The 21,337-nt window shown below is 35.5% G+C and overlaps 1 protein-coding gene across 2 annotated transcripts in view; it reads left to right on the forward strand.

The window, feature by feature from the left end:
• Positions 1 to 21,337, forward strand: part of MSRB3 (methionine sulfoxide reductase B3) — a 166,154-nt gene that overhangs the window by 77,179 nt on the left and 67,638 nt on the right. For both annotated transcript variants that reach the window (XM_081822004.1, XM_081822005.1), the window contains exon 5: positions 4,035 to 4,063. In XM_081822004.1, coding sequence (XP_081678130.1) covers positions 4,035 to 4,063 — 29 coding nt within the window. The remainder of the gene's footprint in view (positions 1 to 4,034; positions 4,064 to 21,337) is intronic.

Raw genomic sequence — 21,337 nt, forward strand, 5'->3', positions numbered from 1 at the left:
TTTTTTTAGCCTCTGTTAACCTCCAGATTCATTTGTTCATGTGTTAATTCCTACTACATGTTTTTAATAACTCTTAAATGCCGCATGCTGCAGTAAGTGCTGGGAATATGAAGATGGACCAGACCCAGCCTGCATCTCTCTGAGCTTAGTGTCTCTGACACACAGTGTGGGGGTCTCTGTGCCAGGCCCCACACCGTGCAGTAACTGAGGGGCAAGCAAGGAGCTCTGGGAGGCAAGGTGGGGCAGGCAGAGTGTTGATGGAATTGAGGTGAGTCTTCATAGTTGAATAAGAGCTTGTCAGTGATGAGCTGGGGGGAGGGCATCGGAGGCTGAGGGCACTGGATGCAGGCTAATAATATGGCAACAGTTTCATTTGGTGAGAGTGAGGGATACAGTGTGGGTTAGAGTTGGAGTGGGAGACCTGGGACCAGGGCCCCTCAGACACCATGCAGAGGAGTGTGAACTTGATATCCCTCAATCAGTAGCTTTGAAACTTTTTTGTCTGTGACCCATAGTAAGACATACCTTTTTACATGATGATTTATTACGAGGCCTGGTCCTATCACTTGCGGGGCCTGGGCAAGAGGACAAATGGGGATACAAGATAGCTAATTATTTAAGAAGTTATAAGTCAAGGCAATAAACTATTACAAAAGGATATACCAATCTACCTTGACAAATGTACCTTATAACAAAAACAGTGGAAATTGTGTGTAAAACCACTGATACCAAATAACTGAGAAGAGTGCAAATTTAAAGTTAATTTAGACTTCCACCAAAAGACTGTCATTCATCCTGGGGAAACTCAGGACGATGGCAACCAGGCCAAGTAGAGGAGAGGAGGAAAAGTTTCCCTCAGCCGTCTCTTCTGATGGCTGTGGCATCTGTCCTTTGTTTTCTTCTCTATGGCCGGGGGGAGGAGCTCTTCTATCTGTCCTATCATTGCCCCTTTCCTATACGTACCAGCCAGGCACCTGAGTTCCAAGGGCCATCTAGACTGTGCCAGTCTGGTCTAAGGGGCAGCCTCTGGCCCCTTGGTGCTCCAGCTTCCTACTCTTGCGGAAGGGTTTGAATTAAGAATTCTCTGAGCAGAAATGTGGAAGAGTAGGGAAAGCATGTTCCTCTGTCCTCTTTGCTCGCCCATCCTTCTGTCCTCAGGTCCAGTCTCCCTCCTTCCAGCAACAGCTTTTGACCACCCCTTGGGCTGGAGGTACACACACACTAGTCGCACAACCTGACTTAAAGAAAGGGCTTTAGTCCCTAGGCTGAGGAAGCCAGCTCAGGGCCATTTGGGTGGAGAATGCTGGGGACCCTGGTACTTGGAGCTTCAGATAGAAGGGACTCCTTACCTGGTGGGGAGGAGGACACAGCCAGAGGAAGGCCAGAGCAGAGGTTTTTTTGCTCACTTGTAAGGGTGGTACTGCACAACACACATGTGCGATCATGCACACACACAAATGCACATACGTGTAACTAAAAGTTGCACAGAATTGCACATACTCTCACTATGTGGAGCGCATTTGTCTTCTTTTCTATTCTATTTCAGTTTATTATTTATTTACTTATTATTTATTTATTTTTAACGATCTTATTTATTTATTTGACAGAGAGAGAGAGAACAAGTAGGCAGAGCGGCAGGCAGAGGGAGAGGGAGAAGCAGGCTTCCCGCTGAGCAGGGAGCCTGATGCGGGACTCGATCCCAGGACTCTGGGATCAGGGCCTGAGCTGAAGGCAGATGCTGACGACTGAGCCACCCAGGTGCCCCTATTTCAGTTTTTTAAAAATACTAGTTGTAATCCACTAAATGAATTTTATAATCCATTATTGGGTCAATTTGTGACCCAAGTTTGGAAAGCTCTGCTCTAGTTTTTGAGGTGGTGGTGATGTGATCAGATTGGTGTTTTGGAAACTTCTGGCAGCTGATGGGATAATAGATTGGAAGGGAGGGTGGGATACTGGTTATGAGATTCTGAGCAAAAGATAGGCCCGAAGACGGTAAGAGTGAGAACAGAGAGGGGGGAAGGTAGTAGAATCAATAGGTCTTGGTGACTAATTTGATATTGGGGGTGCAGAAGAAAACTGGAACAATGTCATGATATCCAATTTCAATGCTATATTGCAGGGAGTTATATTTGAGGGAAAAGAAATTGAATTCAGCTTCGTACATATACCATTTGAAGCCCCAGGACAACCTTCAGGTAGTATTGCTTGTTCGTTGGAGAGAGGTTTAGTAAAGTTGGGACTGTAACAGGGCTTTTGGGTTTAGCGATAGGAAGCCACTGATAAACTTTAGCAAGGACACATTGTAGTGGCTCCAAGAGTGAATATATTGGGAGGTGAGGAGAAGAAGACATACGGTAGAGTTTCTCCGTTCCATATACTTGATTGTAAGCGCAGGAAAGTAGGGCACCAATTTGAAGGAGGGCATTCATCTCATCCCCGAGCACTTCTCTGCAGAAGGGAGGAGGGACCTGCAGAAACCTGGGGATTGAAGATACAGCATAGAGGAGTCATTCACACAGTCTGGTTTCAGGCTGGATGAGAGAATGCCTTTTAGCGTAGAAGTGGAGGGAATCTTCGACAGAAGGAAGAAGACCTCTTATGCAGGTGAGGAGACCGTATGTGGAAGCAGAAGATCCCCTGAACAGACAGTTGTGTTCAAGCACTGTGTCCGTGCTTGTGACCAGTGGGGAAGATAGGCAAGGAAACCAGCAGGGCATGGGGCAAGTGTCCTTTAGACTGGGGCTCAGGGAAACAAAGAAGAGGGCCTGTGGCAGGGCTTTCCAGAACAGAAGAGAGGACAAAAAGCAAAAATGGTCTGCACCTGAAATGGTAGTCAGGGATGGGTCAGAGAAGGATTGAGAGGACACTGTGGTTAGCCAGGGCTTGGGAAAAATATGCACCTGGCTTGCAGTGCTGGTTATTGATAACCATGGTCGTCATAATACCTTTTTTTTTTTTTTTTTTTTACAGTTATTGACTTAGTTTAAGTATCAGGTGAAACTTTACTTGAGAATACTTGAGAAAATGGGTCTTTGTGACAAAGGAAGCTGCTTCTTGCTTCTCCTTTTCCCCTCTCCCCTTTGATGACTTCTCTTGAAACTAATTTAGGTAAAGAAAGCCACTGCTTCCAAAAGTGCTTTGGTACCCTGGCATAATTTCAAAGAAATCTCCTTTCCCACTTAGTTAACTACATTTCCCCAGGAAAAAAAAAAAGTCTTCTCTGTCAATGTAACATCCCTTAACAGGACTCCTGCTGGTGGGTTCTTGTATCTTGCTGTGGCAGCTGTGAACATATATACTATTGATTGTTAATGTGTGATATAAATCCGACTGGAGCATGCCCACTAATTGGTTTGAGAGCTAGATATAGACAATGCTGTCTTATAGTAGCTTGTGTAGATAGGCCTAGTCATAGGGTTAATTCTGCTTGACAGCACACCAGCAGCATCTTGAGAGTAATTACCCAACAGAAGTTTTCCCACAGCCGAACTGAGAGCTTCAAAGGCTTCTGAATTTACAACCAGTATTAACCTATATCTGAAACATAACGTTCCCACAAGGGCTCAGATTCTTTTTTCCTCTTTCTTATTAAATGTATGGGGTTACTAGGTTCATTTACTTGGTGAAGAACTTAGTGAAAAATTACTTGGTGTTGAATAATTGAAAATCTTTAATAATAAGTAAAGAGGATAAATTTAAATTTGAGTTTTTTATTGCTTTATTATATTACGGAAACAAGTTAATCTGCCTTTTTTTGGTCCATAATTTATCCTCCTTCTCTCAAAACAAGTTAAAAAGTCACTATCTTTTTCTTACTGTGCTATCTCTAAGATAATATGCATGTTTCGGGGACCTAGGATAATGCATACATCTAAAATAGTTAAAATAGATTTGTGTTTACATTTAAAAAAATGATTTTCCTTGTTGACCAATGTACTGAAATCTATAACCATTGTATCCCCTCCCACAGAGTAATAGTTGCTCTTTAATAAGCAATTTTTATATTGTAAAAAATTTCTTTCTCTTTTCAGGTCAGAAAGCAAGTTTGACTCTGGTTCAGGTATGTTTACATTAGTAATGTTATTCTGAGTATATTTTATTTACATTATTCTCTGAGGAATAACTCATCAGATCAAGAACCTTTTTGATTTTAAACAGACTAGGCAGCCTCTTTTCAAAACATGAACCCCACCTCAAAGCAGGGCTATTGGCTGCTTGGAATCATAACTTGAGATGTTCACTTTGGGATTCTTGAGAGTTCTGTAATAAGCGTTAAATGCCCTATATCTGCAGAGTTTCGTTTTAAATGCAGAAGTAAGGGTTGTACATACTTATTGCTCAAAATAGAATATTATTCTCTAAGTAGATAAAGCATCCTGAATAATTTGAAGATTATGTGCAAGTGACTTGTCATCAAATGTCGGTAATAAATACATTTAATCCTGCAAACTATAGTTTATGTGCTGCTGAAGGGAGCACTAATCCAAAAAACTATAAAGAGTTTTAGCCAATAGAAGTATAAATTTGTCTATGATTCGTTAGTTTTTTAAAAATTTGTTTATTTGGGGGTGTAATGGAAAACTAAGGTCACCTTAAGCCATTATTTTGTATCTATCAAGACAGAATTTACATTTTCAGAAACAGTGGCATATCAACCTCATTAGATGTCTTCTTTTCATTAAGCATGAATGTAGCCATATAATCCTTAGGTTAGACTGTGTCCTTATGTCATTTGCTGAGATTTATGTGCTTCAGAGTGTCTAATGGTGTTTATAATTAAAGCACAAAAAATTGTCTCATATTCATACAAAGGAATTATGCCCTTTAGTGAACTGTTAATAGGTAAATAAACATTGATTTTCAATTCCAGGAGAAAATAATTTAACAAAGAAACATATAATTTATTGAATTTAAAAGTAACATTCTTACTCTGGTTTGAGTTCAAGTATGTTTTAACTTAAAAAAAGTTTTTGTTTATTATGTTCACAAAGGAACTAAGGACTATATATATATCTATATATCTTCTTTTTTGTCGTGATGTTAAGGAGCTAATGTGCTTTTCTTCTTTAAAAGCTTCATCTTTCTTTCATTGTATACCTTTATGAATGTCTCCAACTTGGTGAGACTCTTTAAATATGAAGTCTGTACATTTGAGTTAACAGTTTCACCTAATTTGATAATCATAATTCTAGAAATCTGTCCATTCTGTGTGCTCTTGGGTTTCTGAATCACATCTGACAGTGAAAGCATAAGATACACATTTCTGGTTTACAATATTGACTAAATGGAGACTAAAGGCATGGTGGTATTATATCGATGATTTGACTTTTTATTGATTCATAGGAGGTGACTCAAAATAAGGTGAAAAGTCTTTGTCATTTTTTAAATATTAAAATCTTTAAGTAGAATAAAAAATAAATGGAGAAAATTGATGGAATATGAATTTTTACATAAAAGTTGGGTGTCTTTTTATATCATTGCCAGTAAGTCACCAAATATTTATTAAGAGCCTACTTTGTTATGATCTGATTTAATTCCCTAAACATCAGGTCAGAAACTGGTTTTAGGGTAAAGGATCTGGAACGTAGCTCTTAAAAATGAAAAAGTCCACCAGGTTCATTTTGAAGGTAAAACCTGGAAATAGTGTACAAAATTGAAATATTAGGCAGCTATTGTCAAAGTCAGAAAATTTATGTTGAATTTTCAAATCCAAATTGAAGCGTGCTGCTAAATTCTTGTAGTGATAGTTATAACATCTGTACAGGCACACATCTTTCACTCTGGTGACCAAAGATTTTGCTCCTGATTCTTATTTTTTCCAAGTCCTAATTTAAAAAAAAAAAATGTTTATGATGGACAACATCTGCATATCTTTGAAAACTACAAAGTTCTGTACTCTGAAAAATCTTACGGGGAATACTGATTAAAAGTTTATTTATTCTTTTAATTTTGAAATTAAATATGTTGTGGAAAGAATTCAGATGGTTTCAAATTAAGAAACAGGTAATTATGTTTTCTTATAAGCTCTTTTAGCTTAGTATCGGATGAGGGAATCATGACAAAGGAAGCTAGAACTGTGTTCTTTGGCATGCTCTATCATGCAAATTTTGGTTAGAAATAAGATGGCATATTGGAACAATTAAATGTATGACTTTAATAGATTCAGATTTTCTATTGTTCATCAAATACAAAAAGTAAACTAGCTCTGCTTAATGTTGTATACAGCTGTAACAGTGTTCCTGACAAAGTAAGATTTTTAAATGAAGGAAGGTGCCAATCTTATTAAGAAAAAAAACACTTAAAAAATAAATAGTTTGGTTAATGACTAGCCATAAAGGAAAGGATTTCAAAATAAAATTTTACATATATATATATATATATATCTTCCCTCCCAAGTAAGGAACCCAGCTTATGCAGAGCTTACTGCACATTTGCAATTTGTGTAAATGGATTTCTTACTGTGGAGTGAGATTCACGAGGAAGGAAGGAAATTTTTCATTGTTAGCACATGGTGAAAAATGTCAGTCGTTGAATACATACGCAAACAATCAACCTAGAGAGTGATTTATTTTTTTTTTATCAAAATTGTATCAACTTTTTTTCTACAAAAGCAAATCCACAAACAGCTTGTGTTTTAAGTTTCAAAAAATTTTATAATGAAATAGTTCAACTATATATAAAAATAGAGTGTAGTATAATGAACACCCACATATCCATCATCTAGATTTTACAATTGTTAATAGTTTGCCATATTCGTTCCACTTTTCTTTTTTTGCTTGAAATATTTTAAAGTAAAATACATACATTTCATGTCATTTTTAGAGCCTGAAGATTATAACTGCCTTGACTTAGTGAAAGAGATCAACAGTTTTTTTTGAGGTTTTCATTTGTCTCAGAAATTTGAGTCACATACAAATTCTTATGGAAAGGATCGTGGCATTACCATGTCCCCATTCAGTTAAAGAGACATTGAAAGTTTTATCTGTGGTGAAGGTTAAGAAAACCTTCAACCAGAAGGTAGTGGCACTGAATTAATTCTGATCCAAGAACCCCAGGAATGTTCTGTCCTCAAGATCAATTTGATTAACACTTTAGCTGCCATCTAGCTGTGTCCTCTGTGTCCTGAGGTATATGCTGATTAAACTCTGTTTCTGTTAATTTGTAACTCAATCACCTCAAGTTTTTGGCTTTGCTGATTGAGAGCAATCAACCTACCTTCTTTCTAAAGGAGTTTTAAGGTTTCCATTTTAATACTTTTTCCCAGTTGATGTACTAATGTTGCTTGCCTGCAATCGTGTGTAGTTGGTGATTTTACTAATAGAGTAAAACAGACTTCCTTTTATGTTCAGAAGTAGCAAGAAGCTCTGCTCTTCTCCCCACCTCCCAAGAAGGGAAGTTAGTTGATGCTGGAAGAAGCAGAGCATTGAGTTTAATGTAGTGATTAAACATGAAAGCCATATATCAAATCTCAGGAGAAACATGCTCTTGAAAGAGGCAGGGAACTGTGGAGCGTATTGCATGATAGGCTATGTAAACAGAGCCCTGGAGGTCAGTGTGTGGATGCGAACCAATTAAATAAAGAAATTACTGTCTTTGCTTTCTATCATCTGGATGGGGAGGATCCCAAGTTAACATGCACAGGGTTGAAGTGTAAACTTTGCTTGAATAAGTTATAGGCACCTCTGGAAACGTCATTAACTCTTTCAATTCACTACTACGTTCTTTTTCGTTTTTAAATTTAACCCAAAGAAGTTAAATCAAAAACAAAATGTTGCTCTCTTTGCCCTTCTGTACATGTCCATTGGCAAAGGTGCTAGTGATGAGTAGAACGGAAGAGAAAGCAGAAGATGAACCGCTGAGAAGAGCAGAGTTGACTGTGCAGTCAGATTTCAAGAACGTGCACAGTCTTAAAAACAACCCATTTGGAAGAGCAGAGCTCTTGCAGAATAACTGAAAAAAGATGTTTTCCTCTTCTCCTGAATACTGGGTATAAGGCAAAGCTGTAGTTGGAATTTACCAGTCACTACATGGCATCAGGATAGTGTTATTTCTGTTCTATTAACATAGAATAGTTTTTTGACCAAGAAGAACCTGAAGCCTATAAGTTAATAACTATATGTTAAGGACTGCCTGGAGTCCAATTCTGTGGTCTTAACCTTCTCAGGCAATGTTTGGATGAGAAAAAGAAATGTCAGGTTAAAATGGTATAGTTTCATGGTCCATAAACATTCAAAACAAAGATTTTTTTTTTTTCTTCTGTAGAGTCATGTTGGCTGAGAAAGTGAATAAGCTTATGTTTAGTGCTTGTTGATTCTGGGCTGCTTGGAATAGCTATCCTAAGGAAATGGGCTCATAGAACACAGCAACTCAAAGGTATAAGATTTCATGAAAGCAAATTATGGAGGATTAAGAAACCTAATGAGCATGGTTTAGTGTGGAGAGTAGAGGAGGGAGCTCACTATTAAATAAAGCCCAAGAGTGTACAAGGTTAGGAGATCCTAAAAGACACGATAATAAAAGGCACAACAGAATATAATTATCCTGAAGGAAAAAAAAAAACAAAAAACCAACAAAAAACCCGAGGAACAAAAAGCAGCTAGAGTCGCTTTTAAGATCTGTATAAAAAGGCCTCTACACCGGGGTAAGGAAATCAAAGAATATAATCAGTTAAAGCTTGAGGCAAAAACATAAGGGCAATGAAAAATACAGTGGACTGTTAACGGTGGTCACTAAGTTGAAGGGAAATGAGGAATTTGAATATAGTAGAACTAGAGTTTTGAAAGCTTGAACAAATGAGACAGTCTGCCTAACATAGTAAGGTTTTCTCAAGAAATGTTAAGAAAGGAAACATTTTCAGATCTTACCAATGTGGAGATTATGTTGGCAATATTTTTCAGCTGCTTCAAATCAATTTTGTCATTTTTAATTTCTTCTTTTTGAAGGGCTCGTAACAACAAAGAGCAAGGAAATAGAATATAAATCTCTAGATGAGTATGGAAATCTGTCTCTGAGCATCATTCATTAGTAGAAATAAGAAAAATGTTGTCTATTCATCTGTTCATTCATTCAACCTATGTTTATCAGGCATACTATATGCCATACCTAGACGCTGAGGTTATAGCTGTGAACAGGGTGGATATAATTCATTCTCTCCTAAAATCTTATAGCTAGTTGGGCCATTATACAAATTCACATGGATTTTTTTGCATATTTGGCTGAGAAGGGCTAATAAGGTTAAATTTAGATCCAGATGGTGAATTGAAGAACTCGCGACATTTAAACATAAGCTAATATATTTTGGGTTTTGACAAATTTACCTTTCTTTACTTTATTCGAACCATATCACTTTGGTTTCCACTTTGACTTTTAAGAGACCAGCCTAATAATGCTACTGGTTAGTGTGTAGTCTTTCTCTAGCTTCTAATAAGGAGTGACATTTCACATTTGATTATCATTAAAAGAGATTAACTTACAGGAGAACAATGACAAATGTTAGCAAATATTGTTCTCTTCTTCACTTTTAATTTTTAATTTATTCTTTTACTGGATCCTAATCAAGTTCGGCCTGAAAATCAGGCAGCCTTCTTTATAACAATCTTACTGAATTGTGTAGAAGCAAGTAGAGGGGACAGAGCCTTTCATCTCCTTTTATAAACTAAACACCAGGAAGCAGCAAGGCATAGCAGCGAAGTGCAGAGGTTTGGGATCAGATGGATCTAGATGAAGACTCCTTATTTCTAATAATTTTCTATTGGTTTTCTTGGATTTCATGTATACCATTATGTTACATACTTGAATTTTGTTTTTCTTTTCTTCTTATTTAGAATTAGAGCATTTAAGGCTATGAATTTCCTTCAAAATCTTTAGCTTTTTTAATTTTTTAATTTTTTAATTTTTTTATTATGTTCAGTTAGCCAGCGCTTAGTACATCATAAGTTTTTGTTGTAGTGTTCAATGATTCATTAGTCGCGTATAACACCCAGTGCTTTTTAGCTTTTTTTACGTTGTATTTTAAATAGTTGCAGTTTGGGCTTTCTTTTGGACACAATGATTACTTGGGAAAATGTTTTACATTTCCATATGTTCCACTTTCTATTTTTGTTTGTAATTTTCAGTTTCATTGCTTGGTGGTCAAAGACTGTAGCCTTACTATTTTTTAGTAGTACGTCTATTATCCAATACTTATTAAAGGTGTAATTTTTGGCCTAAGATATGTTTAATTTTTGTAACTCTTCTGTGGGTGATTAAAAAACTATATTCTCTGAAATGTAAAGGGTTTGGTACATAGTTATTAGATCAGTCTGAGTCATGATTTATATCATTATTTATTTACTTTTTATTTTATCTGACAAGGACTTTGAGAGGAGGGAATTCTACCTCTTTAGATATCACTACCCCTGTGTTGTCAGCTTCTGGTCCTCTATGTTTTCCGGCACCAGCCATCTTGCTTGGGTCATGCATTGCTCTTGTCCTCCCATAGAGGACATTATCCCAAAGCAGCGCCCAAGGAAACGAAGGCTCCTCTAAACTTACACATCCCAAGGAAACTTACATTATCCCAAATTTGTACATGAAGCAAAGAAGTTGTTTTACCACCTGTAAACACCGGTGCTTTCCCCTTCCTTTTTGTCCTCAACGCCATCCCATAGCTTTGTTAGGAAAGAGGCTCTGAGACATTATCTTTTAAGGTTCAGCTCAAGCATTGCCCCTTCAATTAAATCTAGCCATCCTTGACACCTCCCCAGCAGTTAATCATTCCTTTCTCTGTGCAAACACTGGATCTTTAAATGGATTTATTATAGCATTTATGATCTGCTATAATTATTTGTGTGAATCTTTTCTTTCTCTCCAAATCTGTGAGTTTTTTGAAGGCAGGAACCATGTCTTACTCATCTTTATAACCTTGGTATCTGGTATGAAATAATTAGTCAATAAACAAAAATTCCATGAGGTTGGGAATCTTTGTCTGTTCTGTTCTTCCAATTGTGATAGAAACACTTAACTAACTACCAAAGATTTACTTTGCCGTTTCATAATGTAGAGTTGTTGCTGGAGTGGCTACTCAGCCAGAGATGACAATTTCCCATCTCTCTCCACGTGTGTGGGGTCATATGACTAATTCTCCCCGTGGAGTATGTGCCATTTCTGGGTCAAGGGGATTAAGTTTCCAATATACTCCACCTCTCTCTTCTGAAATTATGTCAGAGGTACATGTTGAACGTGATGGCATCACAGTATGGAAGGAGTCTGGCTCCCTGAGTCCTACTTGGTAGAGATCCACTCAGGAGAGCCCTTCAGTCCAGAGCATCTTCACTGGCCTTTATGTAGAGGGAAATAAACTTTTATTGTAATAAGCCACTGAGATTTTGCCATGGTTTATTATGGTGGCTAGAGTCACATACCCTGATTAGCCTGGTGCCTAGAATACCTCCTGGCAAATAGTTGGTACTTATGGATTATTGGTGGATAAATGATAAGATTTATGGTTAGGGATTATAATATCTAACCCAAAGATGATCCTTTAAATGAAGGATCATAGAAATATTATATACTGTGTTCCGTATAATCACTGAGCCTACCAGTTATCAACTGGCAAAATAACACCTCGTAACAGGGCACCTTAAAAAGCAGTGACTTGGGCGCCTGGGTGGCTCAGATGGTTAAGCGTCTGCTTTCGGCTCAGGTCATGATCCCGGGGTCCTGGGATCGAGTCCCGCATCGGGCTCCCTGCTCAGTGCAGAGCCTGCTTCTCCTTCTCCCTCTGCCATTCCCTCTGCTTGTGCTCTTCTATCTCTCTGTCAAATAAATAAATAAAATCTTTTAAAAAAAAAAATAAATAAAAGCAGTGACTTAAAACAATAATAATGTATTTGTGCTCACATGTCTATGGATTGGTTGGGAGTTGGCTGGCCTAGGTTGGTCACAGGTTCGGTCCAAATTGGCTCCACAGTCTTGTCACTGATGATAACAGAGAATAGAGCAAACCTCACTGTGCAAGCATGTTTCAAGCCTATGTTTGCATCAGGTCTGCTAGCATCCCATTGGCCAAGCAAGTCACATGCCCAAGCTGAAAGCTAAGGAAGGAGAAAGAACTCTGTCCTTCCTACTCACTGATCATCCAGGTGTAAGTATTCTCTCTTCCCTCTAGTGGGAAGAACTGCTGAGTCACATGGTAAAGGGTGTAGAGATAGGAAGGGGAGAAGAATAGAGTCAATAATGAAATTTACTACATTAGAACATTATGTACTTATCCCAATTATTTGGTAGAAGTATTTATAGAGTTAGAAATATTATATATTTGGGCGCCTGGGTGGCTCAGTCATTAAGTGCCTGCCTTCAGCTCAGGTCATGATCCCGGGGTCCTGGGATTGAGCCCTGCATTGGGCTCCCTGCTCGGTGGGGAGCCTGCTTCTCCCTCTGCCACTCCACCTGCTTGTGTTCCCTCTCTCGCTGTGTCTCTCTCTGTCAAATAAATAAATAAAATCTTTTTAAAAAAGAAGGAATACTATATATCTAAAGTGGATCCAGTTCCTTCTTTATAATCACATTATTTAGTAACCTAACTTTGGATATAATATTAATGGATATATTAAGATGAAAATATTTGTCTAATGCTTTACCAATTAAATAGTACTTTAATAAATCTTACCAAGTTTGAGAGCCACAAATCTCAGCAAGATACACAGGAATATTTTTTACCAGGGAAGGAGCTGAGATACAGAAAGGTTAAGTGACTTATTTAAGGCCACATAACCAGTGAATGGCCAATCGGGGATTGGACTTCAGATCTCCAACTTACAGGGACTGTGTCCCTTTTATTAGATCATGAGATAGTTCTTTTAATGAGTGACTTTTGTTTTAATATTTCTATTATTAGCTTTTAATTTTTCTATAATTCCTATATTTAGCAACTATTATACAATATAAATTATAAAATTTATTTTTTCTCAAATTAAAAATACTAATATGATTATAAACATGTCTTGAAAATATAAAGTATAGTACAGATTTATATACGACTTCAATGTGGCTTTTAGTAGGCCATTGATATGTTGCTGGCAGTTTCCCAAGAGGCCTCAAAAGATAGCATTAATTGCCTCAGTGAATTTTCTGTGTTCTAGTATCTGATCTTAAACTTCCAACCTCAGGAACTTAGATGTTTTAGTATCTTTCAGGGATGGACTCAAATTGATAAGCCCACAAGACTAATGGATTAAGCTAGAATGCCAGTGTATTTGTTTATGATGAGAAATATAATTTTCACATGGCTCAGAATACACTTACATCTGTGTGATCAGTGTCTTCTTTCTTTTAAATGGTCAAGCTGTGTGACTCAAAATCACAATAAGAACTCTATCAATTAGCCAAAATAAATCATTCAAATGGGGACTGAAATTCCCTTACTATGACATATTAGCACCCTAAAGGCAGCCCTACATGGGGAGTCAGATCATAACCAGAAAGTTGCTCTGTTAAGTACAAAATAAGAGAAAAGGGAAATAGACAAATTGAATATTTAGCTTTATGAATTTAAGTTAACACGAATTATCTATCTCAAAATAGGGATGGGCCTGGTCAGTGAGACTTTATATAACTTAACATACCTTGGCTTTACCTTCATCCATTCATCCACCCAGCCATCCTTAGGAAAGACAGCTTTGCCATTGGGCTTGGAAAACATACGACAAGTCCATTTACCTAAGACTCTGTTTCTAAGTTCTTGGAGCAGGAGACCATGTGCAGAAACTTGAGAACTTAAAATTTACAGTTTAATTATTTCTTAGCTACTGAAGCACATATTAAAATTTTAATGGTTTAACATACCACTTCAGCATACTAAAATTAAGATATAGAAGAAGTTCAATATATAGATCTAGATATAGAACATTTCCATTACTTAGAATGTTCCCTCATATTTTCCTTCAGTCAATCCCCACTTCTCAGAGGCAACTGTTATTCTGACTTTAATCACCATTGATTAGATTAGTCTGTTCTTGAATTTCATTTAAAATAAAATCATACCGTATGTATTCTCTTCTGTGTGGTATCTTTTACTCTATATAATGTTTATGAGATTTAATCATGTTATTTGTAAGTACCAGGAGTTATTGCTGGGTAGTAGTAAGTTGGGATGCATATTTTGGTCCAAATCAGGTTACCATTCATGCAGTTGGGCTTACTGAGCTGTCTCTGTTTCTGAAATTCCCAGGCCCAGATTACTGTTGTTAATGCACTGAGCCAGTATGTAGACATTTTAATTTTGACTCCACATGATCAGTCGGTGAAATTGCATGTACATGTAGAACACTTACTCTGTTTTAGACGTGGTGGAGGCTATATGAGTATGACACAGTTCCTCTCCCATGGATCTGGTAAGATAATTGTAGAGCTGAGATACATGCACACACACACACACATACACCCGACGATATCTGTATGTGCAGCTTCTAGTAATGGAGTCCTACTGGGATTTAGAAGGAGAATTATTTTAGGCTGCAGTGATTGATTAGGGAGGTTCCTTGTTGGAGGTAGGATTTAGATCTTCAAAGGTTGAAAGGAGATCATTTAAAATAAAGAGCCAGTTAAAGTCAGGCACCGAAGCAAAGGTAAAAAAGTATTTCAGGAACAGTAAGTAAACCAAGTTGCCAGAACTGCACGACCTTTGTTGGGAAGTAATGGTATAGTTGGGAAAGCACAGGTTAAAGAATTTGGACCTGGGGCGCCTGGGTGGCTCAGTCGTTAAGTGTCTGCCTTCGACTCAGGTCATGATCCCAGGGTCCTGGGATCGAGCCCTGCATCAAGCTCCCTGCTCGGTGGGAAGCCTGCTTCTCCCTCTCCCTCTCCCCCTGCTTGTGTTCCCTCTCTCGCTGTGTCTCTCTCTGTCAAATAAATGAATAAAAATCTTTAAAAAAAAAAAAGAATTTGGACCTAACTGTAGATAATAGGATTGGTAATAATTGCTAACGTTGATTTTATGCCTACTCTGTGACAGGCACTGTACCAAGTGCTTTATATTTACTAACTCATTAGTAAATGACATATAACAACATATCAATGGTCTTACTAACTCATTTAATTTGTATGAATCATACATCATTATTCCCATTTTATAAATGAGTAGACTAAGGCACAGAGAGGTTGGCTATTTTGCCCAAAGTTACATAGCTAGTAAGTGACAGAACTGGGATTTGATCCTAAGTAGCCTAATTCCAGAGCCCATGGTCTTAACCATGCAATAAAACCCCTAGAATATGAGTTTATATGATCAAAAAATATTTATGAATTTTTAGTCACATGACAATTTTTATTCATGTACATGACATACTTGTCCAGACAGTCACACATGGTTGGAGAGATTTTCTCCCCCGATAAGTAGATTCAGTAGTCTGTTGAGAAATGAGTTTTGGAGGTGATGTAGAGTTTTGATTTCTAAATGCAGATTATCCCCACAGCGTTAAATCACCTGCTGAAAAAGATATTCATGTGGGATTTGTTGTAAAGAAATGATTGATGAAGAATTAATAGTCTCTAGGGAATTTTTACTCATTTTGTTTTGGACAGCACCTTATTTTTAATACAGTTGAAAATTAATATAATTCAATTAATACAGTTCTCTGTAGTTTCTATAGGAAGTGAAAGTGCTTACCTTATATTGGTAGATATCCATCAAGTGGAATGAACTGGTGGTGATCGTTACCTTCTTGGGGGACAGTACATGGATTATTTGTCCATTCATGTTAATTGACATACCTTGCTCCTTCCTGGGCAGAAATAAGATACATTTAACTACCAAAGGTAGAAAATTTTGTTTTAAACACATGACATGGTTGCAGGCTTAAGATTTTTAACATTCTGTTTCAGTATGAAAATACTTTATTTAGGGAACAAGTACAAATGCAGTAAGCAAACTATCAATTATTTGCTTATTAAATCAAAATGTTCTATTAAAAATAGTTTAAAATGCCAATGACATTTTAGTTCATTTATGTCTCAGTAATTTTTTGGTTCTATCTTTTGTATTATAGAACTATGCTATAGGAAAGAACATTTTATAAGAGGTTCTTTTGATTTTTCATCAATTCCCTGAATAGGAATCAAAGATGAAGAAAATTAAAATTTTGCCTGACGACCACAGGTCTTTTAGTACTTTTCAATATATATGTTTTGGAGATTCAAGTACTGTTTCTTAATTAATTTCTTAGTTAACTTAATTAAGAAACAGATGCCTTACATGATATTCAAGTTGTGAAATTAGTAATCTTCTAGTTGTACTTTTTTTGTTTTTGTTGAAATTAAAGACATATTTAATTGATACATATCAAAGACATATTTAGTCAACATTATATTTTCACATAATAGCATGTGGTAATGTTCATTGAATAAGTGAGGAGTGAATGAAAAGTGGAATGATGTTGAGTTTTAAGAAGAAATGTATTTTGCCATTTCCAAAATAATATAGAATATTTACCAAATTGTTTTTTTTCTTCATAAAGCGTGTCTATAAATTACCTTACATCCAAATCATTTACATTGTGGATTGAAGGCCATTATGTAGAAGGCGAGAGATGTAAAGGACAAGAAAATTCGATAACAATGAAAATATTTTATGGCAGAGCAGAGCAACACAAAACAGTAATGCGAAAATTGAAGTAATATAGTAGTTTTCCTATCAAAAATGGTAAGCCTCAGGCTCCCCAGCCAATCAAAAATAGAGTTTGGGATATTTTTCTGACATTTTATATTTATATTTATTTCTATGCTGTATTAAAATTAATTCAGTTTTTCCCTTGTGGTGTTACATATTATAGTCAATAAACCATACTTTCACTGTATGAATGAAAATGGCATTGAAACTCATTCAAATGTAGTACCTTAGACTTATCCTAGTAGGAATTTATTCAAATTTATTGTATTTTGTGGTTTCCTTTATATTAATTTTTTATGTATTTGCTTTTTAAGTTATACTTAAAAAAAAAGCAACTTATGGTTTTTATCATGACCTGCTTTTTAATTACCAGTATTCCAAAATATTGCCTACATATGTGGCTTTTGCCAATTTACTTATTAGGAAATTTTTTGGTTTTTTAAAATTCTAAGCAATATACAAATATATTTATTTTTGTAGCTATATGATTTTACATTTTTATTTCAGGATTGTTGAAGAATACTGCATAACTAGAACTTAAAATTGCCTATAGTTCCCAGTATATATGTTCATATATAAAAAATAAAAACTTTCCCCCCAAAGTCTAGATTTAAAATCATGTTAAATTCATTTATGATAAAATACAATTTTTTTCCAAAAGTTTTTTGTGTAGAACTAGTATGCTTTTTTGGTAACCTAATAATTTTATAAACTGGCAGATGTAGTCGTATCAGACAGATACAAACAAAACATTATGATGTTTTGTTAAAATCATATAAAATTTTATGAATGAACAGCGAAATTTTAATGTCAAAGTGAATACAATTTCATTAGTTTGGAAGTTTACTGTAACCATGTTCAATTCCACAAATGTTTGTTGATTGTGCACTAAGGAAAGTTTTGCCTTGAGTAAGCTACTTGTAAACTGTTTTAGAATGACTTAGTATCAAACAGAAATAACTCTCAGCATAGAAATAAACTATTGTTAGGGTATTCACATATGATCGGGGATTAGCATGAAAGACAGTTGCCTCTCTGCTGCTTTATTTTGTAAGTTCACAAGGCCAGGGGAAGCTTTTGATTATTTTGTGCTTATGTGCTTACACATACCTGGGGGAAAATAATCACAGAGCTCAGTGTCCGTTTAATTATGCAGTTGATTTAATTGTTGATTCAACAGCTAGTTAAGGTTCACAGTATTTTAGTATTTGTGAACTTCTTGGTAGTATGGGTGACAATAAAGTAATGATAAATTAATATTTTTTCCTAAAATAGAACATTATACAAATGAACAAAGATGCATTGTTATTAGGATTGTTTTAAATGTGAAGAGATGCAGCTCAATTTTAACCAACTTTATTGTTTAATAAACATGACTCTTTAGATTTGAGGGAAACGTTTAAAGGCAATTATATTCTTATGTATGGTGAATTCTAATCTCTATTTTGTGACCAGTTTTTAAGAAAAGATCTTTTATGGTTTTTCAAAATACTCTAATTTGTTTTGTAGAAATCTGAAGTGTATCATGTTTTAGCAATTATTTTTTAAACTGCGTTTTAGAAATTCCCCAGTTTAAAAAATAATTAGGTTAATTTTCATTTCTATCTTGTAACCAGTCCATAAGAAAGTAATCTTTTATATTCATTCAAAATAATTCAAATGTGTCCATTAGAAATCTAAAAGACACCATGTCTTTTATAAGATGATTGATAGGAACTTACTTCTCTACTTTCTTCTTCTTACTGCTAGATTTAATAATCTTTCTCTTTTGGCATGATTTTTCAAAAAGGCTTTTTCCCAATTCATATGAATTTTGATAGATATGATATATCACCACACAAGTCAGGGTCTATGTAACAGAAAGACAAACGTTTCTCTGTTATCTGCATTTCTCACTGAGAGTCAATAGGTTGATTTTACATAGGATGATCAGAAACAGGAAAGCTATGATTTAGAAAATGTTTTAATCTGTTTCAAATAACTTAGCAGGGCAATCTGGTAAAAATGACATGATTAATGACTGAAGAAGATTAAAATATTTTCACATTCTGTTTTTAATGACTGGTATCTTAAGTTTCTACTCTAAAATTTATAACTAGTAAAATATTACAGGAAAAATATATCATTTATAAGCTACTTGAAGTTGTGTTTTACCTTATCAAATTGTGCCTGCTTTTTAACCAAAACAGCATAAATTAAAAACAAATTTTAACTGAAATATAGCCTGTGTGCTATTCTTAAATACATTCATTGAAGTGTTAATATTTATTAGGTTCAGCATAAAGGAGCTAAGATTATTGTTTTCAATTAGACAGGGTAGCAGTTCAGTCAGTATGTAATTTTTAAAATTTATCTTTACAACTAGGCAGATCTTCCTCATTTGGAAATAGGTCATTTTGGTAAATTTAACTAAAAATGTTTTCAATGTGTATAAGTGGTGACAAGTAAAACTATTAATGTTGGAGTTTTGCCCGCTGAATCTAGTTGTTCTGCCTTTTTTTATCCAGAGATAATGATGTATATTCAGTCTCTGTCATATTTACCTAGAGGAAGTCTTTTTAATCCCTCATTTTTCTCCTTCACTGAGGTTATGTGTAAATACTACATGAAATGGCGAATGGAAGAAAGTCTGTTTTGTCTAAAGATACCATTCATCTTAAACAAACACAATCTGTCTTTGAAAGCATAGTGATACGAGTTTTGTTTGGTGGGAGACGTAGCAGGATGGATAAGACCAAAGCAAAAATACGTTGCAAATGATATCAAGTGGTATTAAGCCCTTTTAAAAATTGGATAAATTTTTCTGATTGGTGTCTGTCTACTTAAGGGACTCACAGGCCCCCTCCACACACACACAGTTTCATTGCTTCTTAATTTCCACCATCACTGGCATACCATTTTTATGAAGACTTGCATTGATTTCTGACAGAAACCTGAAGCTAATTCTTAGTCAGATATCTTAGAGCACAATTTTCTAGAAAGCCATGTATATGAATTTACAGTTCCACATAGAAAAAGGAATATGTTGCCTTATTTTAATTATTCCCAATTTTGAAACACCATAAAATGGAATAAAATAACTTTAACCTTTTATACTATGAACTTTTTAGAGACAGCCCTGTTTATCCTCTACTGTATTTATCCCCAGCACTAAGCACAGCTAGGTCACAAGTGATGACTGAATAAATGTTTACTGTTTATGCCAAAAGAATTAATCTTTTACTGCGTACATTTGCTTACTTACAGTTATTATGAAAACTAACAACTTTAGTATTGTTCCTGCCATCTTGTTTTCTCTGAATTATGCTTGTCCTTGCTCTCCTTTTCTTTCATTTTTTTCTTTTGGTTGGATTGATTAAATTTTTACCATTAAAAAAATAAAAGCTTCTAGTTACAATTAATATACTATTTCTATTATCTCTACAATTTAATTTTAAGGAACATGTTTGACCTTGTATTTTTCTGTTCATGTTGGGAATTAATTAAAATGTATAACTTCTTTCTGCTTCTCCCAATATAAGAACTTTAGCACTTTTCTTTTTTTTAAAGATTTTATTTATTTATTTGACAGAGAGACACAGTGAGAGAGGGAACACAAGCAGGGGGAGTGGGAGAGGGAGAAGCAGGCTTCCCGCTGAGCAGGGAGCCCGATGCAGGGCTCCATCCCAGGACCCCGGAATTATGACCTGAGCCGAAGGCAGACGCTTAATGACTGAGCCACCCAGGCGCCCCAAGAACTTTAGCACTTTTAATTTGTGTCTGATTCCCTATGCCCATAGGCTGACTCCAATCTGGAATTTGGGGTTTTCTCATTATGCCTCTACTTTCTTAAAAATCATTTCTCAAGAATCTATTTTGTTAAAGCTACATCGTGAACTATTATCAAAATTATTTAATTTTACATATTTATTTACTCATCAATGTTTCTTGCATCCTGACCTTTCTTAGATCTATTTTTCATTTTGCTGAGGTACTTCTTTAGGTATTCTTTCAATAATGGCTCTAGACAGCAAACTATTAGAGTTACTTTATATATATTTATTCACACTTCTAATATCAAAAAGGACTCAAGGCAGAAGACACACCATTGCACATTTATTTTTCAGGCATGGGAATTGGCAAATAGAACTTACATGGTTCTAAGATCTTTGGGTGTGCTTCCACGAAGGGTGGACTTTTTGTTTCTTTTTTAAATGCTAAACTTTTTTACAAGTATGATTTTAGTTTATAGTTCATTTTCTAAGAATTTCCTCTTGGAGGGAAAAAATGAATTTTTAGGTATCATTCAGTTAAAAATATGCACTTCAACAAATACTTAATAAACATCCTTTCTATGCAACAGATATCCAGTATTGAGGAGGAGCTTGGTTAATACAATACTTGGTTAAATGTACTAAAATATGGGTGTTTTTTAAATGTTATAGCTTAAATTGTTCATGTAATGTCTTACAATTCTTGAGTTCTGCTTTAAGAGTATTTTAAAATTCAATATATGAAAGGTAAATTTTAAAAATATTACTATCTTTGATCAAGTCAGAGTATAAGTGTCACCACCTTTTAAATGTCATTATTCATGTTCAGATACTTAGCTAAATTAACATGTTAGATCAATCCAAGGTATGAGAGGGTTTCATTTTGTTTTTCTAGTTCACAAAGATTAATGTGGCAAAGATCTTTCATATCAGTTTT

The sequence above is a fragment of the Leptonychotes weddellii genome, chromosome 5 (assembly GCF_054177405.1).
Source record: "Leptonychotes weddellii isolate Sample4059 chromosome 5, ASM5417740v2, whole genome shotgun sequence".
NCBI lineage: Eukaryota > Metazoa > Chordata > Mammalia > Carnivora > Phocidae > Leptonychotes > Leptonychotes weddellii.